The sequence below is a fragment of the Artemia sp. Qi Xiang Cuo genome, chromosome 3 (genome assembly GCF_049724085.1).
Source record: "Artemia sp. Qi Xiang Cuo chromosome 3, ASM4972408v1, whole genome shotgun sequence".
NCBI lineage: Eukaryota > Metazoa > Arthropoda > Branchiopoda > Anostraca > Artemiidae > Artemia > Artemia sp. Qi Xiang Cuo.
Window position 1 is genome coordinate 25,473,090 of NC_142796.1, and position 20,310 is coordinate 25,493,399.

General features: G+C 32.4%; 1 protein-coding gene across 1 annotated transcript in view; it reads right to left on the reverse strand.

The window, feature by feature from the left end:
- Nucleotides 1–1,845: 1,845 nt before the first annotated feature.
- The window catches only part of LOC148953918 (endoplasmic reticulum membrane-associated RNA degradation protein-like), a 30,709-nt gene continuing 12,244 nt past the window's right edge, over nucleotides 1,846–20,310 (reverse strand). The window contains exons 2-7 of the mRNA XM_089086020.1: nucleotides 18,071–18,159; nucleotides 14,324–14,634; nucleotides 13,467–13,621; nucleotides 10,460–11,009; nucleotides 6,467–6,637; nucleotides 1,846–1,980 (exon numbers count right to left, since the gene is read on the reverse strand). Of these exons, the coding sequence (XP_088942146.1) occupies nucleotides 1,971–1,980; nucleotides 6,467–6,637; nucleotides 10,460–11,009; nucleotides 13,467–13,621; nucleotides 14,324–14,634; nucleotides 18,071–18,159 (1,286 nt within the window). The 3' untranslated portion in view covers nucleotides 1,846–1,970. The remainder of the gene's footprint in view (nucleotides 1,981–6,466; nucleotides 6,638–10,459; nucleotides 11,010–13,466; nucleotides 13,622–14,323; nucleotides 14,635–18,070; nucleotides 18,160–20,310) is intronic.

Genomic DNA, 20,310 nt, shown 5'->3' on the forward strand with positions numbered 1-20,310 from the left:
CATGTAGGGGATTATGGGGGAGCATGTGAAGACCTTAAGATTTCAGAGGAAATTATGATGTGAAGGCCAATATCCGCATGTGCACCTGTTTAATATATCTAGTATCCAACCAATACCTCTGTTGCAATTTGAAACGGGATAACTTAACCATTTTCAGCATATTCTGTTACAAGTGCATCTTATGTAACTAGAAATGGTATCTAGTCATGGTGCTGATTTGTAGGATGTTCTTAGTTTTTATTATTTGAGTTCTGCTTTTATTATTTGATGTTTGCTTTTACGGTAATTTTCAGTTTTCACTGTCATTTTCACTTGATTTAGGAAAATTTGCCCCCTTCTCCCCAGAATTTTGACGAAATTAAACCACTTCCAAGCTTCACTGCAGATGGAGCCGAACCCCAACAATCTCAGACAACGAAAGCCAACATAAAAGTATAATATCAAAAACATAATGTGTTATAAGGTTTTTATTTTTGTGAAACAAATACCTACGTATATTCAAATTTTGTTACATAACAGCTATTTTCTGCAGATAGATGGCATAGGCGTTTGTAACTTAGTCGTTGTGAATGGTGCTTTCATATAAGCTTCATTGTTGAAAAAAGTAAATCACCGCAAAGACAGTGCTCTATAAACAGATTTTCTTGAGACACATTTTAATACTATGATCCTCTTGAAGTTCTAATAATTCCATTTATCCTGTAGTAGTTTCATTTAAAATATAATGATGAGTCGATGATCGATCTTTAATAGCGTCAATTCCAAAGCAATCTACGAGAAAACTTAGAGAAATCTTTAAATTGCTCAAATCATCGAGGCACAGGTGAAACTCAATTTTTTCCATCACTTTTTGAGAGTCTATTGTCAAGGCGAAGAAAGTGATGAGCATTTTTGTCGTTAAATCGTGTTTGTAAAGCTGATTTAACTTCTTGTTTTTAATGAAACTTAGAATTGTTTGAATAAGATCCGTAATAACTTCATCTTTGTTTTTTGAACGCTACGTTCATCATCAAACGCTAATCCACTCATCATCCTTTAATTCCAGATTTTATTTTTCTTTTTCTTAAAGAAAGCTACTGAAAGGATCCATTTAATCATCGAATCTGCTTAGAACATTGAATAACCATTATTCAATTAGAAATTAATAATTATAAATTAGAATAACCATTATAAATTAGAACAGGTGAATAACCATCGCACAAGGCAATAAACATTATACCTTGAGGATGATCACCGAGACCCAATTCTTCAAGAAAGTCCTTGAATGGGTTTTTGAATTTGTCCGAATACAGTTTGCGATTTTTGGCACACCTTTATTACATTTTCGTATTTGCAATTTGTTTCAGCTAAGTGTTCACGATAAACAATTCAAGGGAGTGGTAGAATTTCTGATACTCTAGGATTGTTTTTAATAGACCAATAAGGCCTACATTTTTTCCCTAACATTACAGGTGTTCCATCTGTTGCTGTACTTACCAAATTGTTCAGTGGTATACTTGTATTTGACTATATGTATTTAAGTGTACTCTTAATATTAATTCCACGAGTAGTATTTTTAAGTACTCCTATATTCAATGTTTTTTCGATCACAATAAAAGATGTGGAACCGCATGGGATAAAATTGTAGATTATATGTAAATTATATAATGATTATGTAGATTATTATGATTCAGCCAAAGCCAAGCTGAATGCTGCATTGTTTTTTTTTTTACAATATATTAAAATGGATGTTTGCAATCTTTACTGATTTCAGTAATACGTTGTATGACTTTATACGATAACTGCCAAGAATTTACTATGCATTTACTCATGGTTCCATTTCAATTTACTGGCTTTATAATGAGAAAAAGACTTATTGCAGATAAGACACAAAGTACCCCCTCCCTCGTTGATTCTTCCCGTTCTTGCTTAAGTTACGATGTTCTCCTTCAGATTTCCTTCTTTCTTTCTTTTTATGACGTATTTAACATTCAGATTAATCTAGAAAACAGAGTAAAATTTGACATTATTTAATAGTTTGTTAGACTTAGTTCAACATCGACCTAAATATTCCTTATATTTGATTACTGAAGACATTGTTATATGCTCTTTGGACTATTGATTACAAATGGCTATCACTCAATTTCGATTGAATGTGTTTGGGGGAAATAGAAAGAAAGAAAAAGAAAGAAAGAAAGAAAATATAAAAAGAAAGAAGGAAATTTGAAGGAGAACATCGTAACTTCAAGCAAGAATGGGAAGAAGCAACGAGGGAGGGGGTGCTTTGTGTCTACTAAGTCAAATAACTATTGAACAAAGTACAATTTGGACACACTGGAAATTAGAAAGTAATAAGATAAGAAAGAATGACTGGAAGTCAAGATACGATGGAAAGAAAGTTTGACTATAGATTAAGCGTTAGCCAAACTATCTGGGCAAATTATCATCTTTTTTGTTTTGTTTTGCAGAAATGCCTTCAATTGATGTGAATGGGAAGACGTGCCTTAATGGCAGAAATTTTTCAGATGCGATAATAAATTCAAGGAAGGAAAATCGTCTCTTTAATTCAAATTAACAGAGGTAAAAATCCGAGGGAAAAATTTTGAGTCTTTAAAACAAGTTGTTAGTAGTATTAGTAGAAAAAAAGTACAATTTGTTTTACCGTTAAAACAATAATTAAAACTTTATATTTTTTAGTAAATCCGTAATTAACTTAAATTAGTCAAAATTAACTAAAAAGTTAATTAAAATGTAATGTAACAAATTTAAAGAAACGTAAGAAATATGTGAATAATTATCTTGAAATAGTCAAAAGAAATTCCATAATTATTAGGAAGAAAAACAACAAATTTTATATTTATATCGAAAAACATTAACAAAATCTTTTCACGATGTTATTTTAGCAGCCAGTGAACGATGGTTATTTTTTTTTTAATTTGTTTAAAGAAGTTATTTTGTTTTTCTTTTAGTTTAGTGATTCCCCTAACAATACGATTCATATTCATTAATAGTTCAATACTATTGAATATAGTTATGTAATATAGTTTAAAATAATTTAAACATATAATAAGATTGAACTAAATAGCCTAAATACATTGATAAAGATAGCTTGAAATGTAAAAGTTTCCTAACCTAGGCTACTTTTGAGCCCAAGGCACGTGTCCTACATAAATTTACTCTTGGTTAGCATAACTTTCAAGGAAAGTTGCTGTCAAAACAACAAAAGACTTATGATGGAAATATCGTAGCAAAGGAACCAATAAGACATATTGTTAACAACAAGACATATTATTAAATGATACTTTATTAAACGATATTATACATTATAAGCATTACTTTTAATTTTTTTGCAATTTTGATGAATTATTAAATATCTCTTATGTTTTGATTTATTTTCGATAGCCAGATTCCTTCTTTCAAAGAGCCACAAGCGGCTTACAAGCCAAAATTTGGCCATGTAGATATCGAATGGCAAAACGATTCCTTGGTGATTGTGTTTTTTTATTTAAATTTGATTACATGGTTTCAATGGATTGATCATAGTATTTGCTTGGCATGGATACAAGCCATTAAGTAAAAATTTAATTCCATGTCTATCACCGACTGATTGCCCTAAAAACAGTTTACTAATAATTGTAAAACTGAGTCACTCAGTTGCATTATATATATATATATATATATATATATATATATATATATATATATATATATATATATATATATATATATATATATATATATATATATATATATATATATATATATATATATATATATATATATATATATACATATGCGTATATGCACATATATATATATATATATATATATTCTGCGTAGCCAATTGCATGAAGACAAATTTCCCTCTTTAAAACGTATCAGAAAAAAAAAACAAAATGCAGAGAAGCTAGCTCAAGTATGTAACCCCTTTGTCACTGAAGATATTGAAGCTCTACGGTTCTTGCTTAAAAGTAACTCGTTGGGAAAGAGAAGAAATCTTCAAATGATGAAACTTTGAAGCCTGCCATTACCTGTCAGGATATAAAGGTGAAGGATCTAACATTTCTTGGTTAACCTCTCCCTGGCTTTAGGTACCTTCCTATGAATTTTCAAGGGAATGCGAGGTTTTGGCAACATAGACGGGGCTAAAATGGGTGAACGCCTCTGAAAATCTATCTAAGTGGCACATTTGGCGGAAAATTGCTTATCCTATGCGTTTCAAGCGCATATGGGTACTTTAGAGTGAGGATCAGACAACAAGAGTAATACCTATGGAAATCATAATTCCTATGTTCCATTGCCCAAGGATATTTGCCCCACGAATTCCAGGAGACCTGCAAAAGAATGACGACCACCTTTTATACTGAGAATTTGGTGACAAAAGATGAAGTTTGAGAGGCCAAGGACCCACTTGGTACCTCTTGTCATGCAAACCGACAACTCGCATATCATTCCGCAACAAACAGGGTGGAGAATGTCTAGTTCAGTGCAGAAAAGTTAGCGGTAAGAAGATGTTGGAGGGGCACCGACTGTGCCTCAATTCATTGTGTGCCTCAGTCATTGGTTCTATAAAAAAAATGTTGTTTTAATTTTTGTTTTCCGAATTTATTTGCCTTTTCTCATAATTTACGGCAACTAGGCATTAAATATTCTCCGCTAGATCTCCATTCCGTTTAATCACCATATTCAGCGGAACCTTTCCGAGAATTAATCAACAATTGCTATAAAATTTTTAAACAAGAAAAACGGGTTTTAATTTTCTATAAAGCAGTGAAATACAAAACAATTAATTATGCACAAAAGCTCCAAATATTTCGGCCCCACATTCGGGAGCCTTTCTCAACGGAAAAAAAAAAATAAAATAAATAAAAAAAACTTAACTTACATCACAATAAAACATACTAAACACATAAAGAGAAAGAAAAAAAAACAAAAGAAAAAATATAAATAAATAAGAAACAAAACTCTAAGAGATGATTCAAGATTGATAAGGAATGCCGGAGAAATCACTTTTTCAAGTACCGTTCCCTAGTCGTTTTCCCTCAAAATGTTCAGTCATAGGTTAAATTGACTACTTCTCCCACAATAAGTCTTTTAATATCTAATCAAAATTATATAGCAAGGAATGATAAGGAGATCCACAAATCCCTCAGTACTATAGCCTATAGATTTTGAGGCACCCTACAGTACTATAGCTTATCCACTATAATGGTACCATTTGACCTTTACCACTTATAACACATAAAAGCACTGTTTATTTTGACGATACTTGACAAGAAGCCTAGGGACTACTCTAGAGGGACTACTACAGGTACTACTCTACTCTAGACTGTTTTCACCAACACTCGATATGATATCATGAATATCGATACTCATTGGTATTAAATCGGTGGATTGCTAGTCTTGAAAAGTATTGATGCTTCTGATACGCAAATATTATCCTTTGTCTTAATCTTGGCATGTTTCTAATTTTACCTTGGTAGTCTCGGATGGTTCTTATAAACAGATTATGGCAACCAAGATAGTCTAAATAACATTTTTAAGTTCCCTTTCCCTGTCGACCATGCGTCTAGGAACAGAGTAATTGTCATAGTTTAGTATCTTGTAAATTTAAGAAGAGAGAGGAAGGAATTTCAATAAATGAACAGATAAAAAGTAAAATAGGATGTTTTTATTTCCATACATTTATGATATTACTAAAAGGTTCTAACTTAAGTGTGATTAGATTAAACCAAATCCAGCCATCTTACATGATGAATAACACAACTGATAAAAAGCAAAAGCCAAGGATTCCACCTGCCTCCAAGAAGTGTTATGCTAAACATTGAGAATTTGAGGAAATTTTCACTAGGCAGAAACCTGTACATTATAATCAAAAAGTGATGTTAGAATTTCACTAAATTGTCACTTTCAGTAATTCTACTCCAAAAAGGCAGTAGAAATAAAAATCGTTAATTCATAAGTGTTAAAAAAATTAATTGGCCAGTGTAGAGTGACAGAATTAGTCTCACCATATATACACCTGTCAAAACTACTTTAATGCTTAGGTCTTATGATGGATAATCATGATTCTTAATCGATAAAGCTTCTTTAAATCGTTCTTTAAAGAATGGATGAAGCACTATAATAATTCTGAATCACTGAATGGACAGATATGAAACTGGTGAACCTGTAAATATAAGTATCTTCTCTTTTTGGTGCAAATTACAGCAGTAGACTTCTATTCCCCCCCCCCCCCGGAATTGACCAATAAAATAAAGTTAAACCCTCACCAAAACAATTATTTGTAATTGGAACTTAAAATTGTTGTGACAACCTCTTGTATTTGAGCATTTTTATATGATTCTCTGACAGCATGAAGCAAACAATGGTTTCTAAAGGAATTTCTAAAGGAAAAGTCTATTGCTTAAGTGCAAATAACGCTTATCAGCTTTCTCCCCCACATCAGTAAATGTCTAAAAAGAGAGCAACTGTCAAAATCAAGTACCTTATATGTTTTTTCTCAGAGTCTAAATCAGTAAGACAGTCACCAGCAATATTAACAAAAGAAATTTTCTTCAAAAATTGGAGAATGCATTTTAAAATCGAAGGCCAAAATTGCAAAACTTTCTCCAAGTTTTCCCGTTGTCTGGATCGAAGTTTTCTTTCATGTCGAAGTCTATAAAGAAAAAACAGTAAAAAGAAATCGAAAAAAACAGTAAAAAAATAACAACTATTACTATATAACACACGCGATAGATAGATACATTTGTTCAATAGACGACGATTCAGCAATAAGTTTAAACGATAAAAGCAAATTTAGTATTATATACCCCCCCCAAGGCTCAGTGGCCGTGTTTTCAGGGAGGGAGAAAAAGAAGAAGAAAAAAAACATAAAAAGGAAAATGACGAACATCCGCCCACCATTACCGACACTTTTATTACTGACGATTAATTAATGACAATACCGTCAAAAATGAAGAATCCGTTATATTACGTAACTGTAGAAGACAGAATATGTCCAGATACAAAAACTTTTGTTATTTGAATCGGATAATTAAAACATTAAATAAACAAACTTTACCTTAAGCATAGCCCATATAGGATGTAACTTTAAATGCAAGGTGTTACTTCTATATAAAGGGAGCTTTTCTTCTTTTTCAAATAGTTCGTGGTAACGAACTGTAAGTAAGGAGCGACCCGGCTCAATAGTAACCGAAACTTTAAAAAAAGAATTTTGATACCAATAGATACATGAAAAGAATCAAATCTTTATGCTGATTTCAAATATATAAGTTTCATCAAGTTTAGTCTTACCCATCAAAAGTTACGCGCCTGAGAAAATTTGCCTGATTTTCGAAATAAAACGGGAAAAGACCCCTAAAAGACATCAAACTTTAATGAAAATCACACAAACAGATTAAGCGTATTAGAGAACCGTACTGTAAAGGTTTCAAGCTCCTATCTGCAAAAATATGGAATTTTGTATTTTTTGCCAGAAGCAAGATCACGGATGTGTGTTTATTTGTTGTTTTTTTTCCAAGATTGTATCGACCCAGCGATCCTAGAATATTGTGGGAGGGCTCATTTGAACGGAAATTAAAAGTTCTAGTGTCCTTGTTAAGTGACCAAAAAAATGGAGGGTAACTAGGCCCCCTCCCACGCTCATTTTTTTATCAAAGTCACCTGATCAAAATTTTAAGATAGCCATTTTGTTCAGCATGGTCAAAAAATATAAAAACTATGTCTTTGAGGATGACTTAGCCCCCCACAATCCCCGGGAAAGGACTACAAATTATGAACTTTGCCCTATGTTTACGTATAGTATTGATTATTGGGAAGTATACAGACGTTTTCAGGGAGAATTTTTTCTATTAGTGGGGGGGGGGGTCGATCGGGAGTTAAGTGGTAAATCTTTCCATGGAGGAAGTTTTCATGGGGGAAGGAACATTGCTATGAAGAGGGTGCTGGATTTCCCAGCATTATTTAAAAAAATGATCAGAAATTAAATATAAAAAACAAGTTTTCATCTGAAAATTCTTCAACATCAAAACTTAAAACGAACAGAAACTATTACGTATATGATTGGGTTCGCCCCCTCGTCCATACCTCGCTCTTTACGCTAAGTTTTATTTTGGTACTTTCATAAGAGCTATTTATTCTAATTAACGGCCTTTGTGATTAAGGGGTTATTCTTAAAGAATTGGAAAAGATTCCCACTTTAGCGTAAAGAGCGAGGTATCGAATAGGGGGGGGGGGAGAAACCCCCTAATATACGTAATAAAAACTTACGAATATAGAAGTTCGTTACTTAAGTTAAATCGTAAGTTACGTATATTTATTACTAATAAAAACGTTCGTAAATGAAATTAAGCAACTTTCGAAAATGTCATGTAGCCAAAAAAGCAAAATCAATTTGAAAATTATACTTTAATTGTTCATGTACGGTGAGCCAAAATCAAAACCTGCACTATTCAAAAAACGATCAAAAATTAAATAAAAAGAACAATTTTTTTTAACTGAAAGTAAGGAGCGACATTGAAAATTAAAACGAACAGAAATTATTCCTTATATGAAAGTGACTGTCCCCTCCTAAACGCCTCGCTCTTTACGCTAAAGTTTTTCATTGTTTTAAAAAATAAAACTGTGAGACAAAGTCAAACTTTAAGCGTAAAGAGCGAAGCGTTGAAGAGGGGACATCCCCTTTCATTTACAAAATAATTTCTGTTCGTTTTAAGTTTTAATGTCGCTTTCAGTTAAAAAAAAAACTTGTTTTTTTTTATTTAATATATTGTAAGGACATTGATATTTATCAATTAAATAGTGTTGGAAGCGGTTTTTTCTTTAACCTTGCTCAGTGAGCATGGGTGGATGTAAATATCAGTTGTTATGGTGCCCCAACCAATATGTGGACGACTACGAAAGGCTTGAATTCATGAAAACAATAGATCTGATTAGGCTTGAGGAGTTTCTTTTTAAAACTGCTCGATTCAAAAGTTAAAATATAGTCTTTAAAACACAATAAAAATCGGCCCTAAAATTCTATCAAAATGCATAAAAAAAATATTTATAAAAAGTACAAGACAAAGATTGTGAGCAATAGAGAGAATATCATTATATTTTTGAATTTAGCAATATATTTTTAGCATTATATTTTGTTAGCATTAGATTGTGAGCAATAGAGAGAATATCATTATATTTTTGAATTTAGCAAACAAATTTTTGCACGATAAAATTTTATTGAAGAGTTAAATTTATTTTTGAAAGTCTTAACATCCTTCTTCATGAAAGAGAAGCATTTTTTTAAAAGTTTTTGTTTCAGTCATTTTGGGACCCAAAGGAATCTAAAGTCGAAATAACAGCTAGGTAATTCCGGTACCTTTGGGAAATCCAACAAATAGGATTTCAACTCTGAATATTTTTTCAATCAGGTCCCAAGGGGTGGGGCAAGGTTTTTCCTGTGTTTTCCCTTCGTTAGAAAAATACAGCAAGAGGGAGTAGAAGTTGCTCCCTGTTTTCATCGGTCAATATTATCGACTATGTTTTCAAGAAAAACGATTATTGTAAGTAACGATACCTTTGGTACCCATCAAATACTATCATGTTATACACAGTATATTATGAATATTTTTTTTTAGCAACAAAATTAGCAATCAGCGTCCCCTATTTCAGCTACCTTTAAATTTCTTGAGCGCCAAGAGCTGCTGTGGCGAGAGCATTAGCAAGCTGCTGACCACATTTTAAATATGTAGAGGCCAAACCCAGGGATCGAAGCACCGGCTTTAGTTTTACCAGTTTGCGTTCTCTAATTTGAAGTTTATCAGTCTGGAGGCACAAGCTTGCAAAGAAATTTTCATTCATCAATGAATCTTCAATCAAATGCATACAGAAAAAAATAGGCTTTGAGAAAAACAAATAAGCATTTATCAACAAATCCTTAATAACTAAATTTACAGATAAAAGGATTAACAGTCTCAACTTATTAAGCTATTTATTATAAGGAGGTTGAGAGGCTACTGAAATTACTTCTAAACTATTTACCCCACAAAAATGTCTGGGAAACAACGCCCAAACTCACTGTAAAAAGTGTTTCTAGGGATGCTTGCTTTTGTCATATTACTCCACTTGTGTAGTTGAACAGTGGTTCACAAATAAAATTATTATATTTATTGTATGGCCAATGCTCAAACCACTCTGAAAAGACTCTGCAAAGAAAAACTTTAACTTTTAATGACACTGTTAAATAAAATTGAAAAAAATAACCAAAACAAATTAATTATTTTTTCTTAGTGGGAGGGCCTCCTCAGAGGTAAGTGGAGCCACTACTTCCATTATCCTCAGGCTTCTCCAAAAGAAAGGAGGGTTCTATAAAATCTCCTGAATAATTAACGCTAAAACATAATTAGCAATTTCCATCTAAATTTAACGTTCGTCGACCTACGGACTGGGTGAAACCCAATTCCCTAGATAAGACAGATACTATACGTAAATATCAACTCACCTTTCTAGACTACTTATGTAAGCCTTTCCGTATAAAATAATTTCATTAATCTTAGCAAATGACCTTCGATAGTATCCAGTGATCTCTGAAGAAAATTCAACATCATAATAAATGCAGCTTCGCCATCTACAGCTATCTGGAGTATATGTTTCATTTAGAAACAATTCAATTTCATTTTCCAAATTAATTTTCATCAATGAAGCAACTGCTACAGGATGAGCTTGACTAGAATAGCTTTCCATCATTTTATTAATTCCATTTTTAGTACTCACAGGTAAGACAATATCTTCCCCGAAATATTTGTAAATGCTTAAAACTTTGGCTTGTGTCTCTCTATCTGCATTAACCATAAACGTGGTCCATTGGATAAGAGCTAACATAGATGCCAACAATAAGTTTTGTGCCAATTCTTTGGGAATACAAGAAATATCAACTTCTCCGTGGCTTACGCGATCTCTAAGTCTTGGTCCATCAGTATAGTTGAATAAGTCATAAAAGAAAGTGGATACCGGCTTTCCCAATACATCTCTCAGCAGCTTGTTCTCTAATTCTTAAATATATAAATAAAATTAAGAAATAAAAAAAGTATTTGAATGACAAGGACAGGAGGAAACGAGACCTCTTACGTTCAGTCTTAACATAAGATTTTGTTTTCATTTAGCACAGACAACCCCGGGTTTTCATTTTTATTGTCTTTTATTCTAAAATCACGCTTTTGTTTCTATAAAAAGAGTGGGTTCAAGAACCATTTTATCATTAATGATCTTTAGTTATTAGCACCACTACTACTTCTAACGGTTCCTTTCAGCTTGAAGTCGCCTTTAGCCAATACAACAGCGTATACTCCTCTTGTACTCATCTGTTTAAAGCTTCACTCTGAATTTCCTTCCATGGAGCTCCAATGCCTTTTAAATCCTTCTTACCCCATTCTCTTCTTACCCCATTCGAGGACGTACTGTTTTTGGTCATCACAAATTGACCCATGCATATACGTTTACCTTATTTCGTATAGAGATATTTACCTCAAAATATGACGATAATAAACTGCCGTATTAAGTAGAAAAGGCTAATATTTTAATTCCTTCAATATTTATAATACTGGGAATGGATCAAGTTCTTCTAGTTGACGAAAAATAATAAAATTAATTAAGAAAAACTAAAAGTCATGGTATTTAGAACTTAAAACAATTAAATCAGTTTAAGATACATAACCATACCCTACCTTTGAAAGAATCACCTTACTCCGATGCGATAAAATTCAAAATTATGGAGAAGATCAAAAATCATTTTGAACGATTATCGTTTTTCGTCGACAGAAAAGATGCTACTTGGGTAGGTTATTTTTATTACTCTACATTATCTAGCTAAGTTTGATTGGTAAGGAAGGGTAGTCGCACTTATCCAAGACACTAAAATTGAGCATCTGTAATTATTCCATAAAAATGGTAGCCTACAAGTGTAACTACACCCTCAATTTTTCATACATTTTAGCAACATATTGAAGATCAAAAGTGCCTAGACCTTTTATCCAGCTTAATCACTGGGTTTTATTCTTCTGCTGACGTTCTACTTGGAGGGAACAGGGGAAGGCATTACAGGCAAATCTTCTGAGAGAAATGGCTTCACATGAATGCACAGTGCCGAGCAAAGCTATTTTTAAAGTACTGTTTCCTAGGTGTTTCCCCCTTAGGACAATTTGAGTAAAACAAATGTGTGCATGATCATCTTGACAGCTTTACATGCAGTAATACAAGAAGAGGTAGACCTTCAGATAAAAAAGAACACATATTGCGTATGAGCACAATATGTGCATACACATATTGTGTATAAGGAATCGATTGTATTACCTGGTATTACATTGTATTAGAGAGAATACCTTGCTATGCTCAATTTTTGAGAAGAAGAACTTTCATTAAGTACATACATACAAAATGTTTACAGTCACTAGTTGATTACTAAACTCTTATTTTTTTTCCTCTGAACATTCCCCTCTCCCCTTCTTGCAGAAATAAATTTTATGACAACTCCCAGATTTTCATACATTTTCATTTGGATTCACCGTTTTCGGCATTTTTTTTTACCGAATTCACCCTCTTCCATATAGAAATCAATTCCTATTCGCATAACTGACCTCTCAATAAGGAAAAAACATGGTTTTAAAACTTATTATTAATTTTTTTTTTTTAATAGGGGATTCAAACTATGAGGAACAAAGTTCAGGCAGGTGATGTCCAGTGCAATCTCGTGGTAATAACAGATGATAAATTCAACAACATTTTCTGGAAATTATAGAGTCATTCTTGGAGGCATTGTAAAAGTGCATTTTTAGAGCAGTACACAAACAATTACACTGATAAACTTTTCAATTGACTATTTCATTCAGGATTTGAAATCTTCAGCTGAGTTATTCTAAAACTATTTTTTTGTTATTTTGGTCCAAATATTTCAAGTTTGATCCTATTATGATTGTTTTTTTTAACAGTTATTTAACGGTTAAAATTAACACTTTCATATTTAATGTTTTCATATTTAACGTGCTTTCTTTTATTACATGATATCAGTCTTAAAGAAAACTGTGTTGATGCTACACTTGATTTATTCTTTATGACAATAAAATCTGAAAGACACCAAAATCAAATATTTGGCAATCCTGAGCATCGAACCTTAGGGTTAGCTCCAAACAGACGATATTCATCTAGAAAATTGTAGGATATACGCAGGACAGTATCCAGGATACTTTTTCTGGGGGGGGGGATTCAAGAAAATTGTAAAATTCGCATCGAAATTTATCTATATGCATTTTTGACACTTTTGACGAGTCGGAAAATCATTTCGGGGGGAGGGGTTCAATTCACATAACCCTCCTCATGGATACGGCCATGGATATATAACGTATCCATTTAAATGAAATTTTTATCCATGGAGGTGGTCAATTAATTTTTATGCATATAGCTATTGAAATTTTATCAGACCAATAGATTACCCAAATATAGAAACACTATATTACCTTGATAAAATTTGTTTAGTACAACTTCAAGAGTAGTATATAACAATGTCGCTTCAGCAGTAAGGGCCCTGTTGACACAGTTGTTAACAATACAGAACATGACTCGCAGAAGATGCTCAAGTTGAGGAAGCATGAGAACTGTATATGCTCCATAACTAAATGCAAATATGTATTAAGTTTACAGTTAAGTTAAGAAGGATAGCAAAAGCAGAGACAATACATAACTACAGACACGGGGCTAAGGGGATCCTTTCCCCAAGAATACTGTCCAAAGGACCCTTTCCTGAAAATACTAAAGTTATTGGCCTAAATCATAATTTTTTTTAATTTACCCTCCTCCCCCCGCCCTTCCTTTCGAAAAAATACTATGACATATCGCCTCCTCCCCAAGAAAACGCTTTGATACTCCCCACAATATCTGAAATCTAGATTTTTAAGTAAAGAAATAAAACCTTGAAATGAACGTACAGACAGAAATACAAATTTACTGGAAGATAGGCTTTCACAACACAACAGTATTGAATTTGGGCTTTAAATTAAATGTCAAAATACTGAAAAGATTTAATTTAAGTGAATAATAACATAAAACACAATGAAAGTCAAACGAATGTACACTGGAGGGAAGGGGAGAGTCACTCCGTAAACCAGGAGTATACAGTATACATAAATATACATAAAATCTGTAAAGTTGTAGAGAATTTTAAAATTAGTCTTGTCTGGCAAAAATTAGATTGAAGGCCACCCCAAATAATTTTGAGAGTTATGATCTAAAATGTAACCAACTTCCTACAAATATCTTCTGCTCCCCACACCTACCCCCAAAAATTTTAAACTTGCACTTTTTATTTATTTATTACCTTTTACTTTTATAGAGTGCTTGTGCTTCTTTCCAGAACGGTTTCATTCCTGGTGGCACCAAGGCTATTAGCTTCATCATTTCATTGCACAGCCAATCATGGTCCACCGGTGGCATCTGAAGGGGCGACAAAATCAGCAAAGGACGGCGCTTTATGGGCTTTAATCGTCTAGGCTTTGAATCAAAAATGAACTTTAGAAGCCCAAGCCCTACATATGATGGAAGCTCTTTATGCTGGGGGAATCCATGCCATGCTAAATTGCGAAGGTTGAAGAATTTTGGCGTTCCTGTTATGATACGTAACAAAGACACCTGTAAAAAAATCTTAGTTCAGTAAGAAGAAATAGTCTTTGTCAGCCTGAGCACCAGAAAGCCAAATAATCATCAGTTTAGATATTTGAAGGAAAGGTTGAGATGGTAGCAATATTCATTTCTGAAATAATGTAATTTCTGTGCTTGATAGACACAATTCCGAGACTAAATCCACTTGGTGTAATTATAATAAATATGTTCTGAGACCCCACAGCCTAAACGCATCAAATAGAGAAAACGACAGAGAACGAAAATAATTAGCAAGGAAAACTGACCGCAAGTTAAAACAAAAGAAAATGCAAATAATTCCATTTCCGTTTTTTAATATCAACATTTATTTTCCATTCAATACCTATGATTTTATTCAGTCACCTTTTCCGGTTCATATAAAATGGATTTTTATATTTTATTCTTTTTTATACATGTTTGTCTTTTATGTTGTTTCATGGACTACACTCTTTATTTTTATTCTTTCTGAACTAAGGACAGCTGAACAGAGGTCTCGGCTGAAATGTTTGCATTTTTTTTTCTTGGTTTCACAAGCTCTGAATTTTACTCGTTTTTTGTTGTGCTACGTTTTGTTGTATTATTCTAATATTCACAATTCGTATACATAAGAACATAACTCCTTGCCTGGATACATTCTCACTTCAGCTAGAAAGCATTGCAGAAAATTAGTTCAAATACAAAATTAGTCAATATTTTCCAAGTTTTTCTATTCCTTCTTTTAATACCATTCCTTTCTCCTCCCTCCCTCTCTCTTTTCCCCCTCTACTCTCCATCTCCTCTCTCTCTCCTCTTCTCGCTCTCTCCTCTCTCTCTCTCCTCTCTCTCTTTCCTCTCTCTTTCATCCCTCTCTCCTCCTCCTCTCTCTCTCTCTCTCTCTCTCTCTCTCTCTCTCTCTCTCTCTCTCTCTCTCTCTCTCTCTCTCTCTCTCTCTCTCTCTCTCTCTCTCTCTCTCTCTCTATCTCTCTCTTCAATCTCTTCCCTCTCTATCTCCTCTCTGAAAATGAGCTGAGAAAAACTACAAAATAGAAATCTTGATCTCTTTTGCCAATCATCTCTACCAATTAAGAACCAAATTTCGAGATATTTGCTTATGCATAAGAATAAGGAAAGTGTTGCCAAGCACTAATTCAACCAGACTACTATATAAAAAAGTTTTACTATAGAATATTCAAAGTCAACGATTATATATGAAAAGAAATACTTAAGGTCAATGCAGCACAATGCCAACACTTCATCCGGCAAAACTCAGCCGAACAAAACTCAACTCAAGTAAAATTCAACTTAAGCAGCATTCACACTGAAAAAATTCGTCCCACGCAAAATCTAACCCAAACAAACGCCAAAACAACAAAACCCAATCTATTCGAAGTTCAAATCGGAAAATTCAACCCGGCAAAAACTCAACAAAGCCCAAATTTAACATGCAAAAAATGAATATGCTAAGAAGAAAATAACCCAAGAAAAATTCAATTAATATACAATTCTGTCCTTGCTTGCCCCACAAGGAGGAAAGCTTTAAAACCTGGGTTCTCACCAGGATATTGATATTTATCTAACTGCTTAAGTGAACTAGAAATATTCACTTTTGCTATGTGGAACTCTGCGTGGCTTAAATTTTGCATGCCTGAGCTGAATATTATGTGATTTCAATTTTTCAGGGTTGATTTTGTTGGCTTCAGTATTATTGGGCCGAATTCCCATTCAGGTGATATTTGACAGGCGAATTTTGTGGTGCCGGCAAGAGCTTTACATGGGGTAGAATTTTCTGCCTTTTCGATTGAATTTTCACTATGTTTTAGCAATTCTCAAACAAATTACATAAAAAAGCAAAAGATTAATGGATTTTAAAAATCACTAAGAATCACTAGCCAAAATGAAATCACTAGGGAAGTAAAAAAATTACTGGAAACAGTGAAAATTCCTTAGAGGTGGTAACCTTATTAAAGGAGTTTCAAGCTAAAACACAAATTATGAATTTCAACCCAGGAAAATCGTTGTTCAATCAAAGTCCGTCTTTTTTAGTTCAAAATTAACAGTTAACTACACTCTCAGGAACCCTATTAAAGCTTAAATGTTTGAAAAAAAACTTTCATGTTTCGTAGTAGATACGCTTATCTACTTTACAAATATCTCATTCACGCTAAATGCTGTTTTTAAACCGTGGATATATTCAAAACCTAAATGAATAAAATTTTTGGATCTGCAAATATAAAATTTCTCCCCCCCCCCTAAAAAAAACTAAATTTTTCCAAGTTGCTGGATATTTTTTATCCAAATTATTAAATAAAATGTATTTTTTTTATTGTTTTTGCGATTTGAATTATATCAGGTTAAGTTTGGCCACGTAAAATTTTGTGGTTGAGTTTTACAAGTTGGCTTTCACAAAGGATTGACCATTAGGGAAACCAGACAAAAAAAAAGTGAAATAATAAGTTATATAAAAATTTTCTGCTATTCAGCATCACTTTTTGATACTAAATTAGTAAAAATAAAACAGCAGAAATCAGGCAAAAATGAAATCAGCAAAATTCTGCAAAAAGTGTTTTACTATCTCTTGTTTATGCTTTTTTACCTGCCCAAATCAAGAATTACCCTATCAAATACTTACGACTAAATTTGTCAATACAAATGTGTATTTGATATCTCCGTTCCTGGACCATACCTTTAAAATTTTTCACTGACTAAGGGGATACTACATCGCATTAGAAAAAAAACAACTGTCATGATAAATGAATACTAAAATTTTATATATATGCATAACAGAAAAAAAATCGTTGCAATTGGCGAAATACCTTTACGTGATAACATTGGAAAATTAGTTCTGTAAACCGTCTATTTTTTGTAGTTTGTTTTTACATTGAGACATAAGTATTTATAAATCTTATTACATATAGTATTCATTACAAAGTGAAGAACCAATATATATTTTTGAAGCAAAGATAGAAAAAGGAACAAGCGGTGGGGATAATTGATTTGACTTCTGAACATCTGAAATAATAGATTGATGTTCAGATTTTGAGCTATAATTTGGAAACAAATCCCTACTTCGCAAAAATTACTTTTAAGCTATAATTTATAGTATATATTTATATTTATATATATATATATATATATATATATATATATATATATATATATATATATATATATATATATATATATATATATATATATATATATATATATATATATATATATATATATATATATATATATATATATATATGTATATATATATATATATATATATATATATATATATATATATATATATATATATATATATATATATATATATATATATATATATATATGTGTATGTGTGTGTGTGTGTGTATATATATATATATATATATATATATATATATATATATATATATATATATATATATATATTTATATATATTTATAGTAAAAAATGCGATACCTTAAAATTTCCAATTTCTTCTTTCAGTGTCTGAGTGGCAAGCGCATCACGAAGCAAAAAGGGGATTGCCTCGCCTCTTGATGCAAAAGCTAGAAAGATTGTACGATTATAGTAAGGTATGAATAAAGACATTTTAAGAGACTTTTGTACGCGCACAAATAAAGCATAAAACAGCTACTATAATTGATTCGTACAAACGCTTGCATCACTAATTCCGCTTATTGGCAAAATTTAGCTTTTTTTGTAAAATAAGAGGTTGGGTGAGTGATTCTTACTTTTTTTCGTTTTTTTGCAGTTATTTAAAAAAAATTTTCAAGATTTTATTTTTCTCCATCCACTGTTTTTACATAGCAATTCTGCATTTTTTTTATTCAAAAGTTGGCTATCATGTACTAGTGGAAAATTCAAAATTAAATGGCTCTTTACCCATGCAATTAAAAATTTAGTTAAATTAGGAAATTTAGTAATATTTATCCCAGTAACTATTGTTTTGTTGAAGTGTTTGAAGTTACTGAAAGTTAAAAAAAATGCTTCCATAAACATTTCCCTTAACCCTAGAGTACTTTAAAAACTTGATTAAGTATTAGAGTTTAAAAAAAAAAAAAAAATATTAAGAAAACTTCTGAACAACCAAAAATTTCCTCTACTGTTGTCCATGTTCAAACACCTAAATTTCCACTAAAAAGCTTTAAAGTTTATTTCAACAAATAGACGGTAGAAAATTTTGTCGTAATGTTAGTAGTATGCTTCGTCTGGATTTGCGTAGGGCCATAGCAATTTCTATGTTACTTGCGTACGGCCATAGGACCATGTTATTTGCGGAGACATACAGCAATTTCAACGTTATTCTATAGAAGCTCTACACCTTTTCAAAGAGATTCAGAGCTCCCTCACATAATGAAATTTGAGGGTCGATAAAGTGAAATTATGTCACTATTCTAGTTTCTCTTAACCAGTAGTGCCTATAACTTAATTTACGTAGACAATGAACGATATTAATTAATGTTTTGAATAATTGGAATGTGAATGATTCTAATTAGTTATTGGATTGGATGAAGGTTGAGAAAAAAAAAGGATTATGAAATTATGTCACTATTCTAGTTTTTCTAAACCAGTATTGCCTATAAATTAATTTACGTAGACAATGAACGATATTAATTAATGTTTATAATAATAGGAGTGTGAATGATTCTAATTAGTGATTGGATTGTATGAAGATGGAGAAAAAAAGGATTATGAAATTAAGTCACTATTCTAGTTTTTCTAAACCAGTATTGCCTATAACTTAATTTACGTAGACAATGAACGATATTAATTAATGTTTTTAATAATAGGAGTGTGAATGATTCTAATTAGTGATTGGATTGTATCAGTGGAGAAAAAAAAGGATTAAACTGATTAGCAGTTAAGTTAACCCCGAAGGAGTTGTTAACTCAGGTAATTTTTTATAAATTTGTATAATATACATGTGATGTTAGATAATTATTTTCAATTTAACATAAAATTTAACAGTCCCTTCGGTTACCCATGTCCGAGGGCAGGGGAGAGGAGGGGGGTCAATTTTGGTGGGAAAGCAAGAAACAATAACACTCAATACAGACTGGTATACTACTAAATGGGCCGTCTCATATGCCCGGTGTTCCGCCATGTATGTGGGCAGGGGAGGGTGAGGGGGGAGTCACTTTTGGAAGGAAAACCGAAAATACTCAGAATCAAAAATAAAGCATGATCTGCCTCAAGGGGAAGGCCCAGAGACCCTTCATTCCCCCATTTCTGAGGGAAGGGGAGGGGGGGTAAAATTTGGGGGAACAACCAAAAAATACTCAGAATCGAAAATACAGGATCTGCCTCAAGGGGAAGGCTCAGAGGCCCTTCCTTCCCCCATTTCTGTGGAGGAATTGATTTTTGTGGGATGGTATGGAAAAATGGTACGTGTTAAATATTCGGGTAAACATTCGACTATAAATAAGGCTATTGCGTCTTTCTGAACTTTCTGTGAGAGGCGGGCGTAAGTATTTAGTTTAAATAATTCTAACAGGAATTGAGTTTTGTGGCTGGTGTGGAAAAATGGGACATGTTGGATGTCTGGGTCAAAATACTACTAAGAAACACTTCACTATAAATAAGGCTATTGTGTCCTTCTGAACTTTCTAGGGGCGGGGGTAAGTATTTAGTTTAAATATTTCTAGGAGGAATTGATTTTTGTGGCTGGTATGAAAAAATGGTACGTGTTAAATATT